At 53.3% G+C, this 18,503-nt stretch overlaps 9 protein-coding genes across 9 annotated transcripts; 6 read left to right on the top strand and 3 right to left on the bottom strand.

The window, feature by feature from the left end:
- Positions 1–276: 276 nt before the first annotated feature.
- Positions 277–652, top strand: SCP_0601540 (hypothetical protein; the record flags this gene model as incomplete). The annotated part of the gene is made up of 3 exons (XM_027759288.1): positions 277–347; positions 409–539; positions 630–652. 3 exons carry the CDS (start codon positions 277–279, stop codon positions 650–652), a joined length of 225 nt encoding a protein of 74 aa, XP_027615089.1.
- Positions 653–1,073: 421 nt separating this feature from the next.
- SCP_0601530 (hypothetical protein) lies at positions 1,074–1,874 on the bottom strand (the record flags this gene model as incomplete). Its single annotated transcript, XM_027759287.1, has 3 exons — positions 1,074–1,363; positions 1,421–1,438; positions 1,502–1,874. 3 exons carry the CDS (start codon positions 1,872–1,874, stop codon positions 1,074–1,076), a joined length of 681 nt encoding a protein of 226 aa, XP_027615088.1.
- Positions 1,875–3,364: 1,490 nt separating this feature from the next.
- On the top strand, positions 3,365–3,984 carry SCP_0601520 (hypothetical protein; the record flags this gene model as incomplete). The annotated part of the gene is made up of 2 exons (XM_027759286.1): positions 3,365–3,749; positions 3,800–3,984. 2 exons carry the CDS (start codon positions 3,365–3,367, stop codon positions 3,982–3,984), a joined length of 570 nt encoding a protein of 189 aa, XP_027615087.1.
- A 1,548-nt stretch (positions 3,985–5,532) lies between these two features.
- SCP_0601510 (hypothetical protein) lies at positions 5,533–5,962 on the top strand (the record flags this gene model as incomplete). The annotated part of the gene is made up of 2 exons (XM_027759285.1): positions 5,533–5,698; positions 5,751–5,962. 2 exons carry the CDS (start codon positions 5,533–5,535, stop codon positions 5,960–5,962), a joined length of 378 nt encoding a protein of 125 aa, XP_027615086.1.
- A 2,688-nt stretch (positions 5,963–8,650) lies between these two features.
- SCP_0601500 (hypothetical protein) lies at positions 8,651–8,947 on the bottom strand (the record flags this gene model as incomplete). The annotated part of the gene is made up of 1 exon (XM_027759284.1): positions 8,651–8,947. The coding sequence occupies one exon, from the start codon at positions 8,945–8,947 to the stop codon at positions 8,651–8,653; it is 297 nt and encodes a 98-aa protein (XP_027615085.1).
- A 1,806-nt stretch (positions 8,948–10,753) lies between these two features.
- SCP_0601490 (hypothetical protein) lies at positions 10,754–11,259 on the top strand (the record flags this gene model as incomplete). Its single annotated transcript, XM_027759283.1, has 2 exons — positions 10,754–10,965; positions 11,019–11,259. 2 exons carry the CDS (start codon positions 10,754–10,756, stop codon positions 11,257–11,259), a joined length of 453 nt encoding a protein of 150 aa, XP_027615084.1.
- A 1,936-nt stretch (positions 11,260–13,195) lies between these two features.
- On the top strand, positions 13,196–14,085 carry SCP_0601480 (hypothetical protein; the record flags this gene model as incomplete). The annotated part of the gene is made up of 4 exons (XM_027759282.1): positions 13,196–13,373; positions 13,431–13,502; positions 13,554–13,759; positions 13,825–14,085. The coding sequence occupies 4 exons, from the start codon at positions 13,196–13,198 to the stop codon at positions 14,083–14,085; spliced, it is 717 nt and encodes a 238-aa protein (XP_027615083.1).
- A 544-nt stretch (positions 14,086–14,629) lies between these two features.
- SCP_0601470 (hypothetical protein) lies at positions 14,630–14,824 on the bottom strand (the record flags this gene model as incomplete). The annotated part of the gene is made up of 1 exon (XM_027759281.1): positions 14,630–14,824. The coding sequence occupies one exon, from the start codon at positions 14,822–14,824 to the stop codon at positions 14,630–14,632; it is 195 nt and encodes a 64-aa protein (XP_027615082.1).
- A 2,271-nt stretch (positions 14,825–17,095) lies between these two features.
- On the top strand, positions 17,096–18,348 carry SCP_0601460 (hypothetical protein; the record flags this gene model as incomplete). Its single annotated transcript, XM_027759280.1, has 7 exons — positions 17,096–17,363; positions 17,424–17,493; positions 17,547–17,660; positions 17,713–17,798; positions 17,860–17,948; positions 18,009–18,177; positions 18,239–18,348. The coding sequence occupies 7 exons, from the start codon at positions 17,096–17,098 to the stop codon at positions 18,346–18,348; spliced, it is 906 nt and encodes a 301-aa protein (XP_027615081.1).
- Positions 18,349–18,503: the final 155 nt, after the last annotated feature.

Here is an 18,503-nt window from a genome sequence, read left to right as displayed (position 1 = left end):
GCTCAAAGCCAATCTCCTCAAAAAACACAGCGCCCTAATAATTTCTCTGCGGCATGATCTATTGGGGAGAGAGTCCAGCCAAGCAAGTGTTCGAGAGCCACTAAAGATGGCAACACGGTTACCCAACGACTCGGGATGACATTACTAGTCCCTCGAGGTTATTTACGGAGAATATCATTACATGTCGCGTCCGCCCAGCGCCGCCGCATAGGCGTACGGTGTCCTTCAGCTTAAAGCCATTCTCCTCAGAAAAAAGGCGAAAATCCACACCGCCATATGATTTCTCCAGGATCCAGTCGGGGAGGCAGTTCAGAAAAACAAGTGCTCGCGAGCCGCTATTCAGAAGGGTAACACGGATACTCACCGACTCGGAGCGACGTTACACTGACCACAGGCGGATTTGAATAGACCGCGGTCCCGCGCGCTGATCCCTCACAGACACAGACGTTACTCGGGCGGATTCGAAGCAACCCTGGGCCCGCGCGCTGATCCACCGAGAAGATCACGACGACGGCAAAGCGCCGCCGCACAGGTATACGGTGTGTCTTCCAGCCTGCTGGAACGCCCGCGGTGAGCGCTGCGTTCCAAGTATCTCGCTGCAAAAAATATATATTGATCCGATAACGCAGACGCTCACCCGAAGTTACAATAACGAACCCTCTTCAGCCCAGCGCTTCGCCCGAGTCACCAATCCCATCTACCGAACACCGCGCCGGAACAAAAAAATCAAGACACGCAGTGGAGCTCGGGAAACACCCATCGCGGGAGACACACCGCGGAGCAACCAGTACCGCGCTCACCCCAACCGTCGCAGACTCGGAGTAACGCTGCAGACAAACCGCGGTTCGCACCTCTGACGCGATCTGATCAACCCGACGCTGGCTCCAACTGGCGAATCCTCTTAAATTCAACCGAGCGCTCCGCCCGAGCCATCAATCCCCTCCTCCGACCCGCGCACCGGAACAAAAACAGACCACGCATCCCCGGGGAGCGCAAACTCGAAACACCCGGGAGCCCACCGCAGAATAGCCTGCGCACAAAACACGGTTCTCCTTCCTGCGTTGGGGCCAGCATCACCCCCGGCTTCGCAACTCGGGAACAAGAACGGGCACTCGCTTTTCCACTTGGAGAAACACCCAAAGAGAGGTGGGTTTCTCGAGCAGGGTAGGCGCGCGGGAAGGAAGCGTGCGGGGAATAGTGGAGGGCCGGAAGGAGGGGCATAGTCTCTGTACCTGCACAGAAGCTTGTACTCCATCTTGATAGACGACGGCATAACTAGACATACCTTTCGACGGGAAGCGCATACGTCGATGGATACCCAGGATTGTATTCGCGCGATCGGACGATCGGTTCGGGCATGCCACTAAACATTCGACTTAGCACAAGGAGAAACTGTAGGTGAGCATTTAGATGAACTCACACAGCAGGTATGCTGTAACTGTTATTCATTTATTGACACAGTTCGGTATCCTGGCATCGACAGCATGAAAAGAGTACATACGAAGAATCGTCAGACACGATGTACACGTCTTCGTGGTGGTGGTGATGATGCGCGGAGCGCCGACACGGCCGGAGCGCGCTCGGGAATCGCGCTCTGGGTCTACCGCGGCAGTTCGCACGTCGTACGATCGTTCCGTATGGCGCGTTCGCGCCGAGTCGCCGCCGTCCTCGAAGAGTGGACTGCGGAAGGCGCACAGTGGACCTGCGCGAAACGGGGTGATGAACGCGAACGGAAGCTGTCTCCTATAACGAACGGGAGGACGCCGGCTGGAAGGCTCGGCGGGCGTCGTGGTGCGCAGGGGGCCGCCAATGCGCTCGACGGGATCGATACACTTATTATTCAGGCGTGCAGGCGAAACGACAAACGGTGACATTGGGAGACCGGATCTTTAAGCCGTTCACTCGGCGATATAAATCCGGGCGGGTTTCGAGGGAAGGCGACGAGGCGCATCCTAATGATTGGTGAATAGCGGGACCTGTGTAGTGTTCGTTCAGAGAGAGATCTAGCCTGTTATACGCGTTGCATCTGGATGAACACACGAAGGTTTGTGGAGGGGGTAGGGAGTAGATCAATGGTCGTATCAGAGAGCGAGCGCGCCGTCAGGCGAAGCGACGAACGGCGATGGTTTGAGACTGGCAGGACTTTAAGATATTCATTCAGCGACACAAATCCGGGAGGGCTTCAAGCGAAGGTGACGGCCTGAACGCGATAAGCATAATCAGCATTTAGCATCCGAAGGCGGGACCTCTGCAGTATCGCGTTCTCTATCCATTCAAAAAACGAGGATACGTGAAATATGCAGAGTGTTCTCCTGCTCGACTTCACCTAGAAGAGAGCCTCCGGACAAGTCGGAACGACGCATTCCGGTCCGTACAGACTACTGTACGTCCAAACCGACGATACAGAAGAGTTCGCTCGTCTGAGTCGATCGCGTACCTTGGCGCACCTCGACTCAACTGGAGCCAATGACTGCCGCCCACGCCATATCCATATCCTGGCACGCGCGACGAATAGTGCAATCTGCAGCAGTCTAGCTGTTTCGGTGCCATCGCCAACGCTGTCCACGACGAGCGCCAAAGAGACTAGTCTGGCACACGATCTCCGTCGCAAGGCCAACGCGGGCGCTGTGAGCGGGGTGTCGACGACCGCGATCGCAGCGCGCATTGGGTATATGCGTTGTTTGATGTTTCAAAAATAGGACCCACGCCCAGATCAGATCTATGAGGCACGTGTTACTTCCGGAGACTATTTCTGCGACATCAGCATCTGGCTCGAAATACATCTCACGTTAACGCTGTGCAATCCGCGGACGGTCCGAGGAGTCACAGCTGTGCTTCTCGGATGTAATCAACGGGCGGCCATAGGTGGGCGGGCTTCGCAGGTATGACGACAGGGATGAGGCAGCACGCCCACAGTGCGTCCGCAACATGCGCGGAGAAGCCGCGCAAGGCCCAAAGGAGGACACGGTGGGAAGGGAAGGGACGGAGGATTTGATAGGGTTGGTGGTGGATGCGCAGTGCTGCGGAGCGGGTCGGCAGACGGGGCTAGCGCAGGGCAGCGAGCTCTGGCACAGGCCTTGGCGGACGAGGAGCCGACTGGGATAGTGCGCAGCAGCCAGAGGGGCAGACGAGCTCGCTCGGCCAGCACAAGACTTCTCCTGTTCCGAGGCAGTCTGTGGTGGTTCTTCTTCCCCTGCAGCGGTTGCCTCGAGCCGGAGAAAGAATGAGAATATCGCAGGGGGAGAGGAAAGAGCAGAGTCACGTGCGGGCGTCCGTGCGTATATATAGGCGCCGGGGGGGGCCAATGGGGGCCAGGGTCGATCTGGGTGGGATCACCCGCGCTGGCAGAAGGGCCCATCTTTAAATGTACCCAGCACCTGCGTCCGCAGTCTCCCACCGTCGCCGTTCTTTTCATCTCTTTCTCCCTCTTCTCGCTATTCTCTCTCGCCTGTGGTCCGGCCCACCCTCCGTCCGCGCTTATTTAACGCCCGCCAGCACGCCGCGCGACCACCCTGCCCGCACCCTGAAGAATACCCTCCTCCCCTTGATACCCGCCGTATTCTCCATGCCCCTCAACTCCCTCGAGGTCATGACTGCCACACCCTCAAACTGGGCCGCCGTCTTCGGCCCCACCCTCTACTACCGCCCACCGCCCAACCCGCTCGCCAGGTTCCTCTGGCGCAAGCGCATCATGTTCGAGACCACGATGGGCCTCTCCGGCATCGAGCCCTGGGAGCGCGTCCTCGTCTGTATGTCCCTGCGCCCCACCCGTCTCCTGCGGTGCTGACTCGCGCTGCAGCCCTCGTCGTCTGCGTCGTCTCCCTCCTGCTCTTCCAGAGCTTCAGGGCATATATCCCCCAGATACTCGCGATTATACAGCGCCGCAGCGCATTCTACTTTTTCGGATACGAGCCCGACAAGGGCGCCGCCGTCGACCGCATCGTCGCAGGCTGGGTCGCCGGCAACGCCTCGGGCGACCTCTAGGATCCAGTCCAGGCCGGAGCGGGGCGCCCCGGCTTGGACTTGCCGGCGCGGGAGCGGGAGCGGGAAGGGGTACAGGGACAGCGGGTGCGGGCGCGGGGGCGAGGTTGCTGGGCGCCTTCTTGGATACGTTGTGCGCCTGTGAGTCCTCGATCGTGTGGAAGTGCGCGTGTGTTGTACCTGTACGTGACGACATAATCTTATCCTCTGGGGTCTTTGAGCGTACAGATTCGCGCTGCAATGGCGCGCGCGTGAAGGCTTCGTCGCGAGGATGCGAGTGAGAAGTGGGGGGCGCGCGACACTCATTGTTCTCAATATTGATAGGCGACACCGCGCGAGTATCAAGCTTGCTGATCAGGTGGGCGATCCTGTGGGAGAGGAGATGACTCGAGGCCATCATTGCGTTAACCAGGCTGCTGCTTCTATCGGGGTGGATACCTCGGGCCTACGAGATCTGGACAGTGCAGCAGAGTGGCTTGCCGGTGGATGCCGCCGGCGATATGAGCTTACACCAATCGGCAAAAAGCGTGCTACACAAAATTATCAGCGTCGAAAAACTCCTGCGTTCAAATTCGAGTTCGTTTGCAAAGTGGATTTCTTTCGAGTGCAGGATCTATCCCCACAGCAGAATTCGTCTGACCCACTCCTCAAGTGTCGCCACTTTTCTGCAGGTACTCCGCTGGCGACGCCGATTCGAATACTGCGCTTCTCAGTGTCGTTACCCCACTGGCAGTCCGCGTCGGTGGCGAGCGCTTCCCTCGCAGGGTATACAAATTTTCGTCGGGGGTAAAAACGACGCAGCAGCGCCACCTCTTCTGCCCTCCCGTGGTGTAGCGCGTCGAAAGTGTCGATGGGGTATATATAAATTGAAATTTGGAGGTGCGTTGAGGTTGACTAGGACTGAGCGGATGCGTTCTGTCTGCTCGGCGGACGAAGGCCCCGCTCGCCGAAAATGTCAAATCCGAAAAGGTGCAGTATGTAGCGGTGCGAAATTGAGCAGGCGTGATTGACATGGTGGTGGTGCTTCTTTCTTACCTATTCAGTGAGCGAAGTTGCTGGTTCGAAGATCGATGGCTCCGCGTCAAGTCAAATCAATCCGGGACATTCAAATTGGAAGATGCGGTAGCGACCCGCGTGGAGGATGTCGTGATGCTTTAAACCCCCCCCATCCAAAACAAAAGCGGGTGGCAGCATGCAAATTCATTTCCATTGAAAGAGGTACGCCAGTTTGAACGCTTGAGTGACACCGGATTGTTTCTATGTACTTACTGGCTAGCAGGTGCCGCTGCTCGCCAATCATTGATGGAGATGAAAGCGGGGTATAAAAATTATGTATGTCCCATTGCAAAAGATACGGTAACGACAGGAATTTGAACCCATGAATGACCTGCTATGCTTTTACCTATACAGGAGATGACGCCGCTCAACGCGTATCGACAACGTTCCGTCGAACGCAGGGCAGACAAACTTAATTCCTACAAAAAAGGTACGGCAGCAACGCGAGTTTGAGCCCGTATGAATGACGCCTTAATACTTCTACCTACCCAGCAGATGAAGCTGCTCGCAGCACATCGACTGCACTCCTTCAAGCGCAGCCCGCTTGAATGCCTACATGCAACGTTCCCCGCTGTGCGAACGAGCGGGCGTTTTAGCAATGCAGCGGGTGCAGATGCTCGCCGTACGTCGGTACTCCCTCGTGCGCCGCTGCCTCCGACAGGTACGTGCACGACTGTACCATCTCCAGCTGCGCAAACTGACGACCCGAAAAGTGGTGCCACATATTTCGGATCCCCTCCGCTGCCGCGCACACCCACACTTGAAACGGCTTGCGGTCGTCCCCGGCGTTCACTTCAAAGTTGATTCTGAGGATGACCCGCACCCTCTTCGAGTCACTGCCACAGGGGCGATCGGCGTTGCACTGATTGATTATCGCTGTGAGCTGCTCTCGGATCTCGTCCCAGTACTCGCGGCGGTCCTCTAGCCATTCATCCCACACACCGTCTGAAGCGGAGTAGCGGATCTTGAGCTCGACCTCCACCCGGGACAAATGAGGGAGGGCAGGCAAGCCCACCTGGATCTGCTTGCAGAACGCGCGGATCCATTCTGCGGCCCCGAAACCAAACATCGCTCCTCGCAGTGAAGCGGCTGTTGGACCCACTATCTCCTCGATCCATGGTACGCATAGTTTGAGCGACCGCAGGCGCGTATTTGCCGTCAGATCGAAGAGATCCGAGGGCGCACCGCAGATATGCGATTCAGAATGGAGGAGAACGAGCTCCTCGAGACTTGCGCTCATTTTGGAGAGCAGCTCATGAGCGGTGATCCAGAGCGGGGTCTGAACACTCTTTCCTGCCGGGGACCACGTCAGCTCGAGCCTCTTCAGGCATAGCTTGAACGGAGACTGCAGCAGCCACGGGAGGGAAGTGTCCAGCGCCGGCCCTACTGGGTGGACATATCCGAGGGCGAGAGTGTCTAGCTTGACCTCGTGCGAGCGCCCACATCCGTGGTTGCTCTCGCTGCGGGGCGTCTCTTCTGGGATGTGCTCTACCTTCACGTTGATGAAATGCACCGCACGAAGCTTGGGGCATGCCAGGAGTATCCGCCGGAGGATGCGCCCGTCATACGCCCCGCGGAGGAGGTGCAGACTTTGGACGTTTGGGAAGTACTCAGAAAGGTCCCGATTCCAGTCGAGCAGCAATCGCGAGCTCACGCAGTCCTGCAGCCTGAGACGCTCCACGCGCCCGAGCTTGAGCAAAATTCGCAGTACACCGCCGTCGCCTGGCATTGTTAGGCATGCACAGTCGATGGTGACGTCGCGCACGTAATGGGAGATGGCGTGGTCGTTTGCATGGGCCTCGGGATTGCTGAGGATATCACACGACGCGTCGAGGAGTGCCTCGAATTGTGCATACCTGTCGGTGTTTATCGCAGAACGAAGGTCGACGGCGCGGAAGATATGACTGTGCGAACGGTCGAGCAACGAACTGCAAGTCAGGCTGCAGCTCAAAAGTGTAGGGAGGTCATAGTGTGCGCAGTCGATGATATATTCGCGCATTTCCTGTGGAAGCTGGCACCACTTCATGGTGTACACTATGGTATAGGTGTCAGCTAGAGGGTGTACTTGTAAGACAGTGGGACGCACGGTGCTAATTTTCTTATTTAAATGCGATCACTAACCGAAGCAGACCAAGATTCGTCTCGGTTGGGTTTGGAGGAACGGCACTCCTTGCTACGCGCATTATATCCTCGGTGGTGGCAAAGATATCCCTGTAGAAGTTCCGGAGACATGGTCTTGTCACTGCAAGATGTTACAATATCCACGTTGAGCAGATAGATATCTTGGAGATATGATTCTATGATATGCTTTACAGAGTCATGGTTCTCGATGCTTCTAGGCCGTAATGTACAAGAAGTGGTCGCAGTACGCAGTAGCTGGATATCCACCACGCACTAGACGCGAGGCGGAAAAAAATCGGCACGAAAAAGGACAAGCCTGAATATATATTCTCCACCACGTCAACGATGGATATCCGCTCTGTTGTGGCTAATACGTCTTATCAAGGTCCGGTCGTACCGTAGGTGTTCGCACACTGAGCGTCAAAGTTGAGTTAGCGGTAAGAGAATGGCTCTTTTCTCGGCAGAACCTAAATAACTTCCAAATCGAGGCGTGGGCGCTTTGCTGGCGTTTCGCCCCAGATTTGGCCAGTGGGCTTGCGATTTCTAACTCCCTTGAACTTCTCGCAGGATGCAATGTATGTCATGCCTCAGAACTTAATATACCTCTTGCTTGCCAAAGAATACTGTTGCAATGCAATGATATTGGGTTATCTTGCCGCATCAGCTAGGAGATCATGCCACACCTCAGAGTCTGAGTCACTGACCTCCATCACGATGCATTCCGACGTATATCTTGAATCACTCTAGCATCCTGCAGTAGTTCAAGAATCTCGCTCCAGACACGCTGCTATGCAAACTCGAATTCTCTGCCTAAAGTACGTGTCACTACGTGAGCTCGAACACTCATCTGTACGGCTGCTTGTATCTATCCAGCAGGTGAAGCTACTCTAGCTCGCGGTACATCGACGGACCCCTGTAAAGTACAGCTTACTTAGATGTCTGCCCGCGACATTTCCAGCCGAGCAAACTAGTGCTCTCGGGGCGCACACGATCTCCAGCTGCGCGAGTTGACGACTTGAAAAGCCCTGCCGCCAAGTAACTTATAGCAACCCCGTTGCTTGCCGTCCATGCCGCCAAGTAGGAACCTCCCCCATCACACCGAGAACCCACACGCGGAACGACCGATCCTAAATGCGTCAACTTCGAGTTGACTCTGAGGATGATCAGCACCCGCGAGTCATTGCCACTGTAGCGTGGGGCGTTGCACTGATCAAGAAGTGCAGCGAGGTGCTCTCCTTGAACCCGGGTTCCACCCGGTACAAACTAAGGGAGCGCAGGCCAGCCTGCTCATATCTGCATGCAGAAGGCGCGAATCCACTACGCGGTCCTGAAATCTCTCCTCTTCAGAGCCTCTGTCGGCGGCACACGCTACTTGACCGACCGGCGGCAAGAGCGAGCCCACGCAGCCCTGCAGCCGGAGACACCACTCCAGGGGCCCGTGCTCGTGCAGTATACGCAGTACACTGCCGCCACCCTGCGTAACCAGGCGTGCTTAGAAAATACTGACGCACACGCCGCGGGGTGGACTGCTCATCGGATTAGGTGAGAGGGGTTCGTTGCTGACGAGAGTCCCGTCTTTAAGAACGGGCTCTTCGCAATCTGGAGAGTTGTCGAGGGAGATTTGTCCACCTGGGGTGGACGGCTTGAGGGATGCAGCGCGCTCAGCTTCGAGAGCCCGTTCGATTGCATACCCATCTGTGGCACTGGGAGAACCAGAAAAGAGATTGACGGCATGGCAAAGCGAGCATCCTGAAAGCGAGCGAGTGTGTCTGCATGTCTCCTGTGCCATGGTATGCTCTGTGATTATGATTAACTGTGTAGATGCACTTGGACGACGGCGTAACGTACCCTTCTGTAGTTATTGAGTGCTAAAATCTATGAGGATCAAGACTTGGTTCAGCTTGGAATAGTGACATCCATGGCTCGGAGTACTTATACGACACCACGATCCCTTATGATATCGCAATTGATCATTTGGCCGACTAGCAGCCATCCGAAGAGAGTAGACGCATTTGACGAGACACAGATATCCATGATACACGGGGAAGACAGGGAGGGACTCCTTCTCCGTCTTGCCACCTTGTGTCCAGCCACGCCATATGCTGGATATCTCAACCACTTCTATGGGGTGCGGGTACTGAGAGCGTTGAGTTCAGACAGGCCACGACTTCTGGTTGTTAGAATACACTAGCATTCGGCTATAACACACCGTTCAACCGCGACTTTGTTTGTCAGAAAGAAAGTCCGTGTCAACTGGCAGGAGTGAGGTGGCGGATATCCGGAGCCAAAGTCTGCTGGACGACCATCACTCCACGTCCATGACCCACAGTCCATAACTCACAACGAATTTAGCCGCCATGTATCTCAGTGCCCAGAAAAGATAAGTATCGATGAGTTGTCGAACCGCTTAGTGACCGTACAGCACAACTCGAATCTGCAAGATACTGGGCGCTTCTCTGAGACCCCCAAATACTGTGCCCATCCGGCCACTACACCCGTGACACTCTGTAAAAACCGGAAGTCAAGTGAAGTCTAAGTATTGTCAGGCTGCAGTCAGCGAGTTTCAAAATTTTGGCACCATAGTCACACAGAAGTCAGGATAAGTCCAATTTCAGTCACTGCAAAGTGATCCTGCCAAGAAATTATGCCATCAAATGCAGTCAAATCCTAGTCTGCGAAAGTCTGACATCACAGTTGATTGTCTCATAATACATGGCATTCCGGTGCTCATATGTTAGTTCTTTTGCACTCAGAGGTTGGAATATAGCTGTAGAGACATGATCTAAACCATATGAGGTTATGTACTACAAGAAAATCATACAAATAGTCATGAATAGTCAAATTTGCCAGAATTTCGAATTTGGCTGACTACACTTTGACTTCAAGTTCCCGTTTTTACTGAGCGTGACATAGGACATGTCTAGCACTCGTACTTCCAGTGCCACTTCAGAACCTTCTGTCAATTGGTACCTGCTTATTTTTATTCCAGGTCGTCCCAATTTTCCATTGGCTAGAGAATCACCTAGAAATCTGCCAGAGTCTCGGTGATGCATTCAGATCTCAGTAATCAATCCCATCCCCCAACGTCAGGGAACTGACTTCTAATGAGTATCAGATTCTTCGCGAAAACAAGCCAGAAAGTTATTGTCATGCATAACCTAGCTACATGGACGGAACTAGCAATACCTCTACCCGTCCAGCGGATAAAGCCACCTCCTTGAACGTAGCAGGTCTGCACAGCGCTCCCGGACCCGATCATGCCTTCACTTGACGTCGCCGAAATCAGGATGTGCACGCTGAATAGGTTAAAGCACCCCGGGTACTCCCAGAGTACTCGGCATTCTGTGGAGCAGAGGTGCTCACATGGTCCGCGCACTCCTTGACTTCATCTACTCTTCGTGAATCGACACGAGGCTGCGGCAGGGAGGATTTTTCCGAGCCGGTGTGGGAGTCATAGGGGGTTCCACTCAAGTTCTCGCGCAAACCGAATCATGCTGTGCGAAATCCCCGATGGTACTTCGTCCGAGGCAGCGATCCGCCCGCACACCGGTGAAGGGCACGACGACGATGGAAAGTGGGTGGCGCAATGTGAGGAATGTCCAATGAACTTGCTTGCAACCATCGTTCGACCCCGGAAGAAGATGCAAAGCAGGCAGTGTCGGGAGGGGAGCGAAGACTAATATCCGTGAGTTTACGCGGAGGTCCTGCCCTTCTACTGGACAGCAGGCCGTCCTTTCTTGACGACGTAGAATGGGCGTGGTCGACGGTGATGTCTCGCGCATGCCCCGAGATGGCAAGATGGTCTGAGTAAGTGGGGGGATCATTGCAAATCAGCTCATACTGGGGCGACTCGTCTGCAGGAGCGAACTGGCCGCGCGTGGGCTCATGGGAGGCCGGAAGAAGAACGAGCTCATCACGGTCGAGCTCAGAGTAGGGAGGAAGTTCGTCGTCGAGAGAGGGCTCATTGTGCTCGAGCTCATCGCATACGAAGGACTCGATGGTGAGAGCGAGCTTCTGCAAGGGGGCTGGGATGCCAAGGGGATAGTGGTCACAGAGATGACGCCTATCGCAGATAGAAAGGTCGCCATACGTCGTCCATAACGCATTAAGGAATTGCTTGAATCGAGCATCTCCGTCCATTCTGGGGAGAAATATCGACGTTGAAGACGTAGTGTCTGAAAAGGGGAGTAGGAGATTTGGCTGCGAGACGTTCGCAGTGGTGTGTTCTAAAATTGCAGTGAGCTGGACATGCACACGTGGATCAGGCTAGGACAAGGTGGGACATACTGTTGTATAATGTTGTCCTCGTATTGTGCTGAGGACCCACTGAGTATGACTGGAACCTCAACTGAAAGATGAGATACTTGGCTGTACCTTTATATGCGTGCCGGTCGCTTGGCCACTCATCTGGATGAATCTCTAGGCCGTCGCATGGGGTGACCATGGCGGGCGGCAAACATACGTGTTGTCAATTCATGATTACTTTGGCCACCTCGTGCCCGCCCGTTTCAGCCACTTGCATCTCATCTATATCCACCGGCGTGCGCAATGCGTTTGTGGGATATGCCACAATGCCATGAATGGAAAAACCATCTGCCAGTGGTTCATAACTCTGATCAAACGTACAAGGCAGATCAATGGTAGCTGAGTCAGATAATTAAATCCGACATCAATGTCCACAGTTGCAGCTTGTACTTATGGCACCAGCAACGTGGTTGACGATGCATTGTCGACCAGCCGTTGGATCTTCATAAATAGATCGTGCTGTTATCCAAAATTTGTAGTTGATCCAAATAAATGGACCATCATAGCAGTCAAGTCGCAGGCGCTTACGCCAAAATGGCTTGACGCGTTCAACGTCCATGCCTCAGGATATCCGTATCTGACTCGAGATCTGAACTGCCACTGATCTGACGGATCTCGGTGGCTAGATCTCGATGCATGTCTGCAATATGATCAATGAAAAGAGTGCATTCGCACTAGGCCCCTGCAAGACAAGCACACTGAGACGAAACTGACCATCATAAGGAAAGAAAATATGACACAAGTTAAGGCTGAAAGAATTGTATGCGCAAGCCGGTTCAGGTGTGGACGAAGCCAACCTTCCATATAACTTCCGGAATTCCCTTGTCCGTGCTGGGTAATGAAACCTACGAACATTCGTGGCTGGGATGGAGTGGCGATACTGCTTCCCAGGACATCCCCAGGGTCTTCAACTATGTTTGTGAAATATCCATCCAGCGGGAAGTTCCACCGTGCGTCGGCACCGCCTTACCGCTCCCGCCGTCTGACATATGCGGACATACTTACATCACCTCATTGGTTAAGGCTGGTGACATGAAAGCAATACAAATTTCTTGTAAGTTCTGATACGCCGAGAATCCAGTATAATGTCGAATATCCTGATAATCCCAGCTGGCTCCAGGACGTTGGGGAATTGCCAAACAGTGCAACGTCATACCTGACTGAGAGAGTCCCGGGCCATACAAAAACTGTCGGAGCCTCAAAATTCCTCTCCTCTTCACAATTTCCTATCATATTCGGGTTAGTCGCTAAGTTGAAAGTGCGGCATGTCAGTGATGTCACGGTGTCGCAGTTAGTGGGCGCTTTGCGATTGGCGTTTCGCCCCAAATATGGTTAAGGCCCGGGCTCCGCGTTATCAGACATAGTCACTGACTTCAAGTTGCAATTTACGGCATCGGTCTCCACACTCGGAATGCTGGACAGGATCCGCAGGCAGGGTGTCGGCCGGGTGGGGGATCCGGGGCTCCGATTCAGAAGACGTATGATATGGTATATGACATCTCGACTCGACGTTTGAATCGCTGTCAAGCTCGCGAGGACGAGCGAATTCGGAGTCGATCAACGTACTGGGCGGGCAGCAGGTCACGGTAGCTGCAGAGCCGTGGGCGTCCTCCTCGGCTAAAGTAAGTACTTAAACTCGGTCACATGATCCCATGTGGTGGTTGTGGCGGGCTGCTCTTCAACCGTAACACCTTCTATCGAGCGCGAGAAATTTCTGCACCTGAATTCCGGTATGGCGCAGGCAATCTATCCAACAGACATCCTATCCATTCTGGACAAACATCCGAATGTCCCAGCTCAGTTTGTTCACGTCTTGCATATGAATGAATCCATCGTTTCCGGTACTCCCATCAATAACGACAACCTCCGAAAAGCCGAGGCCACCGCGCAGTCACTTAGAAGTCTCCACCGTGAGCACTTCAGCTCCGAGGCTGTCCGTGCCTTTATTCTAACTCGTTTCCATGCAGGCGATCATGCAGAGATCTCGGAGGAGATGGTCGAGACTGCCGTTAACCGTTCAACCATGGTCCGCGCCACACGTATGTGGCGCTCTCCTCCGATCCTTGGGCTCGCTAATAAGATCGTGACAGATGCCGAAATACAGTTTGGACAAGGGAACGGTGCCGTCCTCGCTTTGTTGCAAGGCTTGACCCAAGCAGTAGCACAACTGAACACGACGGTCAGGCAGGTGAAGGTCAACGGTGACAGAGTGGCTGCCATCGCGATGAACTCGAGGATCGTCTGGCGGAACCGTGACCGGCGACCTGACGAGCCCTACACATGGCGTCAGAAGGAGGTGAGCGCATGTTCCGTCCTGCTCTTCGTCTCGTTGATCTGAATGCTCGCCTTGGCGTCGCGCAGGTTGCAGGCTCGGGCGCAGACTTAGTTGCTGCACTGTATGGCGCCCGGAACCCTCTGACTGAGCAGAACGTTCAGGAATTGGGTGCGGCGACCCTGGGCTCCGTTCCCGGCCCGCAGCATACTTTGAACCTTCACGGGGCTTCTACTCATCACGACATTGCTCGAATGATACTTTTCTATAACGAAAACTTTGGGATCGTCGCGGCAGACACGATAGACGTTCGCCGTGCCAGATTGATTTACTGGCTGGGTGGCCATTGATATTCTCCTCATGTTCTTGCGTCCTTCCCCAGATATAGGCTTGAATGATGCTATAACGAGGCCGTTGGAGTATGCCAATCCTTCGTGATTTTGCTTACCTTACCATTTCAAATCGCATAGGGCGAATTCGAATTGAGATTCAACGTCTTGTGTGGGTCCGACGTCAAGACTCGGTATCTGCTCGTCTGCTAGTAAGTTACTTGGCGGGAACGAGTATCTAGCAGCCGCAGCCGCCCAGAGTTTGATGCGCAGCAACCGTTCTCTGGTTCAGTTATGCCGTAAATCCTACACGCTACTGCAAATGCTCCAATATTCCAACGTTCCATTTTCCTCGAGCACGAGCGTCTTTCCGAGACCCTCGAGCCGAGCGCCCCACCGACATTCAAATTGTGCATGTCATAGCCCACTAGTAGGGCTGCGAGTCGAACAGCGAGATCCGGGACGCCCAATGCACTCAGCGCTCAGCGCTCAGAGCTCAGATTGATTAACACTTTTGCATGAATTCATGACCTCTGATCCCCAGTGGCAAGGCAGCGCACCACCTTCAAGTTTTCCCCGATGCGCTCTGCAGTTTACGCCCCAGGTCGGGCCCAACCTTCGAACATATTTCCGATACCAGTGTCGGGCTCGAGCGCGCGAACCCCTTCACATTTTCGTTAAGCGTACCATACCCGGCTCCAATTCCAAGAGGTCCCGGACGCTCAGCGCTCAGATCGAATAACCATGCCATCATTTTCATTCCTCGCCAAGCATCAGGACACTGCAAATCGTGCGGACACCGCCATTGAATATGGGGGGGCCCTCCCGCATTTTATTTAGCTCGCGCAGTATTTGGAGCAGGTATAAATACTGGACGTCGTATAGACTATAGAGTACGGTGAAATGTGGAGCGGGGGGGCATGTGCTCTGAAGAGATTAGGGGGGTTCAGTTGTATCTGCGAAAGCCGCTTTTCGTCGCTGTTGCTTAAGACCACATGACCTGAGCATCATGTGCACGTTGTTGTGTTCTAGCCGTGACTGCGATCGCTCACTAGGCTAGGGTTGGGAAAATGCAAATGTTTGCCGGGCCGCCGATGGTGGCTGGAGACCCAATCTGGGAAAGCTAACTCAAGTGGAAACATCGGGGGTTTCCGGTGGAAAACCTCGCAAACTCCAGGGACCCATCGCTAACCCTAGCGTATACTCTCAGTCCGCACATGATCCCCGGATCACGCAAAAGTCATGTGCCGGTAAGCTGCTTTCCGAGAAAGCGACGAAAGCGGCTTTCGCAGATACAACTGAACCCCCCTATTGAACATCCTACACACGCTGGTTGCGCACCTGGAGGCTGAGTCGTCCGGGTGGTCACTCAGACGTTATCGCGATGCCTAAGTTTGACACACAAATTCTCACGAGGCCCGGTATATATGTTGTCGAACATGTCCATGTTAAGTTTACTTCGAACTCACTCTTCACGATCAGTCTTGCCACCGGTCAGATCTTCAGATTTTATGAATTGTTGGGCCTTCGGTTCACCGAGCACGTTCGGGCAGTCATTGCGTCAAGTGCCCCGAAGTTCCTCGTCGATTCATTGGCCACTGCGCCATAATCGCACGCAAGGTCACTCATGCAATCACCCTATTGCGGATTCTTGCATATAAAGGCGCGACACAATTGTACTCTTGCAATTCACCGTCTACTGGTCCCGCGCTCGAGCTCGTGGGAAGGCCATATTTAATCCCAAACACTGGGGGCAAAAGTGGATGTTCTACCTCAGAACAGTGTCTGAACATCCAAGAAACAGATTATGTTTTTGGACATGTCACATGTTTCAAACATGGAACATCCAATATGTCTTGCACAATGTTCTATTAGAGAGCACGCTGGAGACATGTTGCATGTATTATTCTGGAACATATAATATGTCTCACACAATGTCTCATTGGAGAACATCCTGCAGACTTGCTGCATGTTTCATTCTGGAATATTTATCATTTTGCTACTATATTCTGGGCTTGTCTCTCAGCACAATATGCACCATATAATAAGGATTTTCCATGGCCAAACATGTTACATTTTCAGCTGCTGTTAATCTTCAGAACATTGTGAGAAGATGTTAAGTGCTCCTACTTCAAATATTCAAGATGTCTCTGGGCACCAAGAACATTTGCAGTACATGTATGATTTTAGTATGTATTATACATGTATTATACATGTACTGCAGATGTCCTTGGTGCCCAGGACATCTTGTATCTTTGGAGTAAGATCACTTAACATCTCCTCACAATGTTCTGAAGATTAACAGCAGCTGAAAATGTAACATGTTTGGCCATGGAAAATCCTTATTATATGGTGCATATTGTGCTGAGAGACAAGCCCAGAATATAGTAGCAAAATGATAAATATTCCAGAATGAAACATGCAGCAAGTCTGCAGGATGTTCTCCAATGAGACATTGTGTGAGACATATTATATGTTCCAGAATAATACATGCAACATGTCTCCAGCGTGCTCTCTAATAGAACATTGTGCAAGACATATTGGATGTTCCATGTTTGAAACATGTGACATGTCCAAAAACATAATCTGTTCCTTGGATGTTCAGATGCTGTTCTGAGGCAGAACATCCACTTTTGCCCCCAGTGAAAGCTTGAACCGACGAACCCAAGTTCGTGTACAGGCTGACATGCCACGGAGTTAGACACAGTCCTTCGCGGTGATGCCGATGCTGCTCGTCCTTGCATGTGCAGTCCGTTGATATCCAAGAGGTCCACATGCAGAAGACGGGGGCCATGTGCCTGGACATCCTGCTAACAACGTTCGTTGTCTTTACCCGAACGCAGTAGACAGGCAGCGCATGGACACAGGGACTTCTTCGCTGTTCGGCAGTACCGCCTTCGTTGCCTTTCAAGCTCAAGCCATATGACAGCTTGGGTGATCGGTATATAACTACTTGCTATGCGATCGTGTTGCACTGCACCCCTCCTCGCTACCTTGAACCCAGTTCTCGTGCATCTGCACCTCCGGTTCGATGCCTCTCTCCCTCGTGCTCAGTACTGCTCTTCTGGCAGCTGTGACTGCCGTGCAGGCTGTCCCCGCTTCTAGTTTGAAAGCGAGACAGTCGATTACTACCCTCTCCCCCAGCCAAATCGACAGTTACACTCCGTTTACCCGATATGCCAGCGCGGGTTACTGCACTGCAGCTCAGACTCTTGCCTGGGACTGCGGCACGAACTGCGAGGCGAACCCCTCGTTTGAACCTGTTGCATCTGGAGGAACCGGCGACAGCATCCAATACTGTGCGTGTTGCTGATGCCAGTGTGATCGTTTCCGTGCGAACCCTCACGCCTTCCTCCCAGGGTTCGTGGGATACGACCCAACTCTAGAAACCGTTGTTGTGTCGCATCAGGGAACTGATCCCGACGAGATGTAAGACGAACCACTGGGGTCACGCTGCCTCCCTGATCCACTCCCATACTTAGCATGCCACTCGTGACGGATGGGGACTTCTTCTTGACGAATCTAGATTCCTCACTTTTCCCGGGCCTTAGCTACGATATTGAAGTCCACAACGGATTTGCGGTCGCACAGGCGGAGTGAACATCTACCTATTCCCGCTGGTTATTGATGCTTATTAGTGATCTGCAGCACTGCGGTGGACGTGCTAGCTTCCGTCCAGAGTGCGATGTCGACATATGGCGCTAGCCATGTCACGCTTGTCGGACACTCCCTCGGTGTGTTTCCCTTAGTATTCATGGTCTAGTATCTAGCTAAAACACAGTGTATTTTTTCTAGGTGCCGCAATCTCGCTCCTGGATGCCGTGTATCTGCCTCTCCACATATCAAACGCGACTTTCACATTCGTTGGATACGGCCTGCCACGGGTATGCTTCTCCAAATGATTCATGCCGTATGCCTGTAACCTTGCTCGGTCTTTTTTGCAGGTCGGTAATCAAGCCTTCGCAAACTACGTTGACGCACAGCCCACGTCCGTGACGCACATCAACAACGAAGAAGACCCGATCCCCATCTGCCCCGGCATGTTCCTCGGCTATATTCATCCTTCGGGGGAAGTGCACATCGAAGACACTGGAGATTGGGCAGCGTGCCCGGGTGAGTTTATTCTATCTCGATAAATTACATAATCTTATCATACTTTCCTGCGCGCATACAGGGCAGGACAACCCTAGTACACAATGCATTGTGGGAGACGTCCCGAATGTTTTTGACGGCGATGAGTCGGATCACGATGGCCCGTACAATGGGGTAGTGATGGGTTGTTGAGTTGCGTTAATCCTAACGGGCTGTATTTTTTGCACTATCGAATTTAATATTTTGTCGTAGTTTATCAGCGAGAGCATGGTCGTACGTGGGTCGCTGTCGAACATAAAAGTCACAAACGTTATATCGACCAAGGGTATAGACAGTACACAAGTACA

This window comes from Sparassis crispa, assembly GCF_003851025.1.
Source record: "Sparassis crispa DNA, contig_000005F, whole genome shotgun sequence".
Classification (NCBI taxonomy): Eukaryota; Fungi; Basidiomycota; class Agaricomycetes; order Polyporales; family Sparassidaceae; genus Sparassis; species Sparassis crispa.
This window is presented reverse-complemented; position numbering and strand designations above follow the sequence as displayed.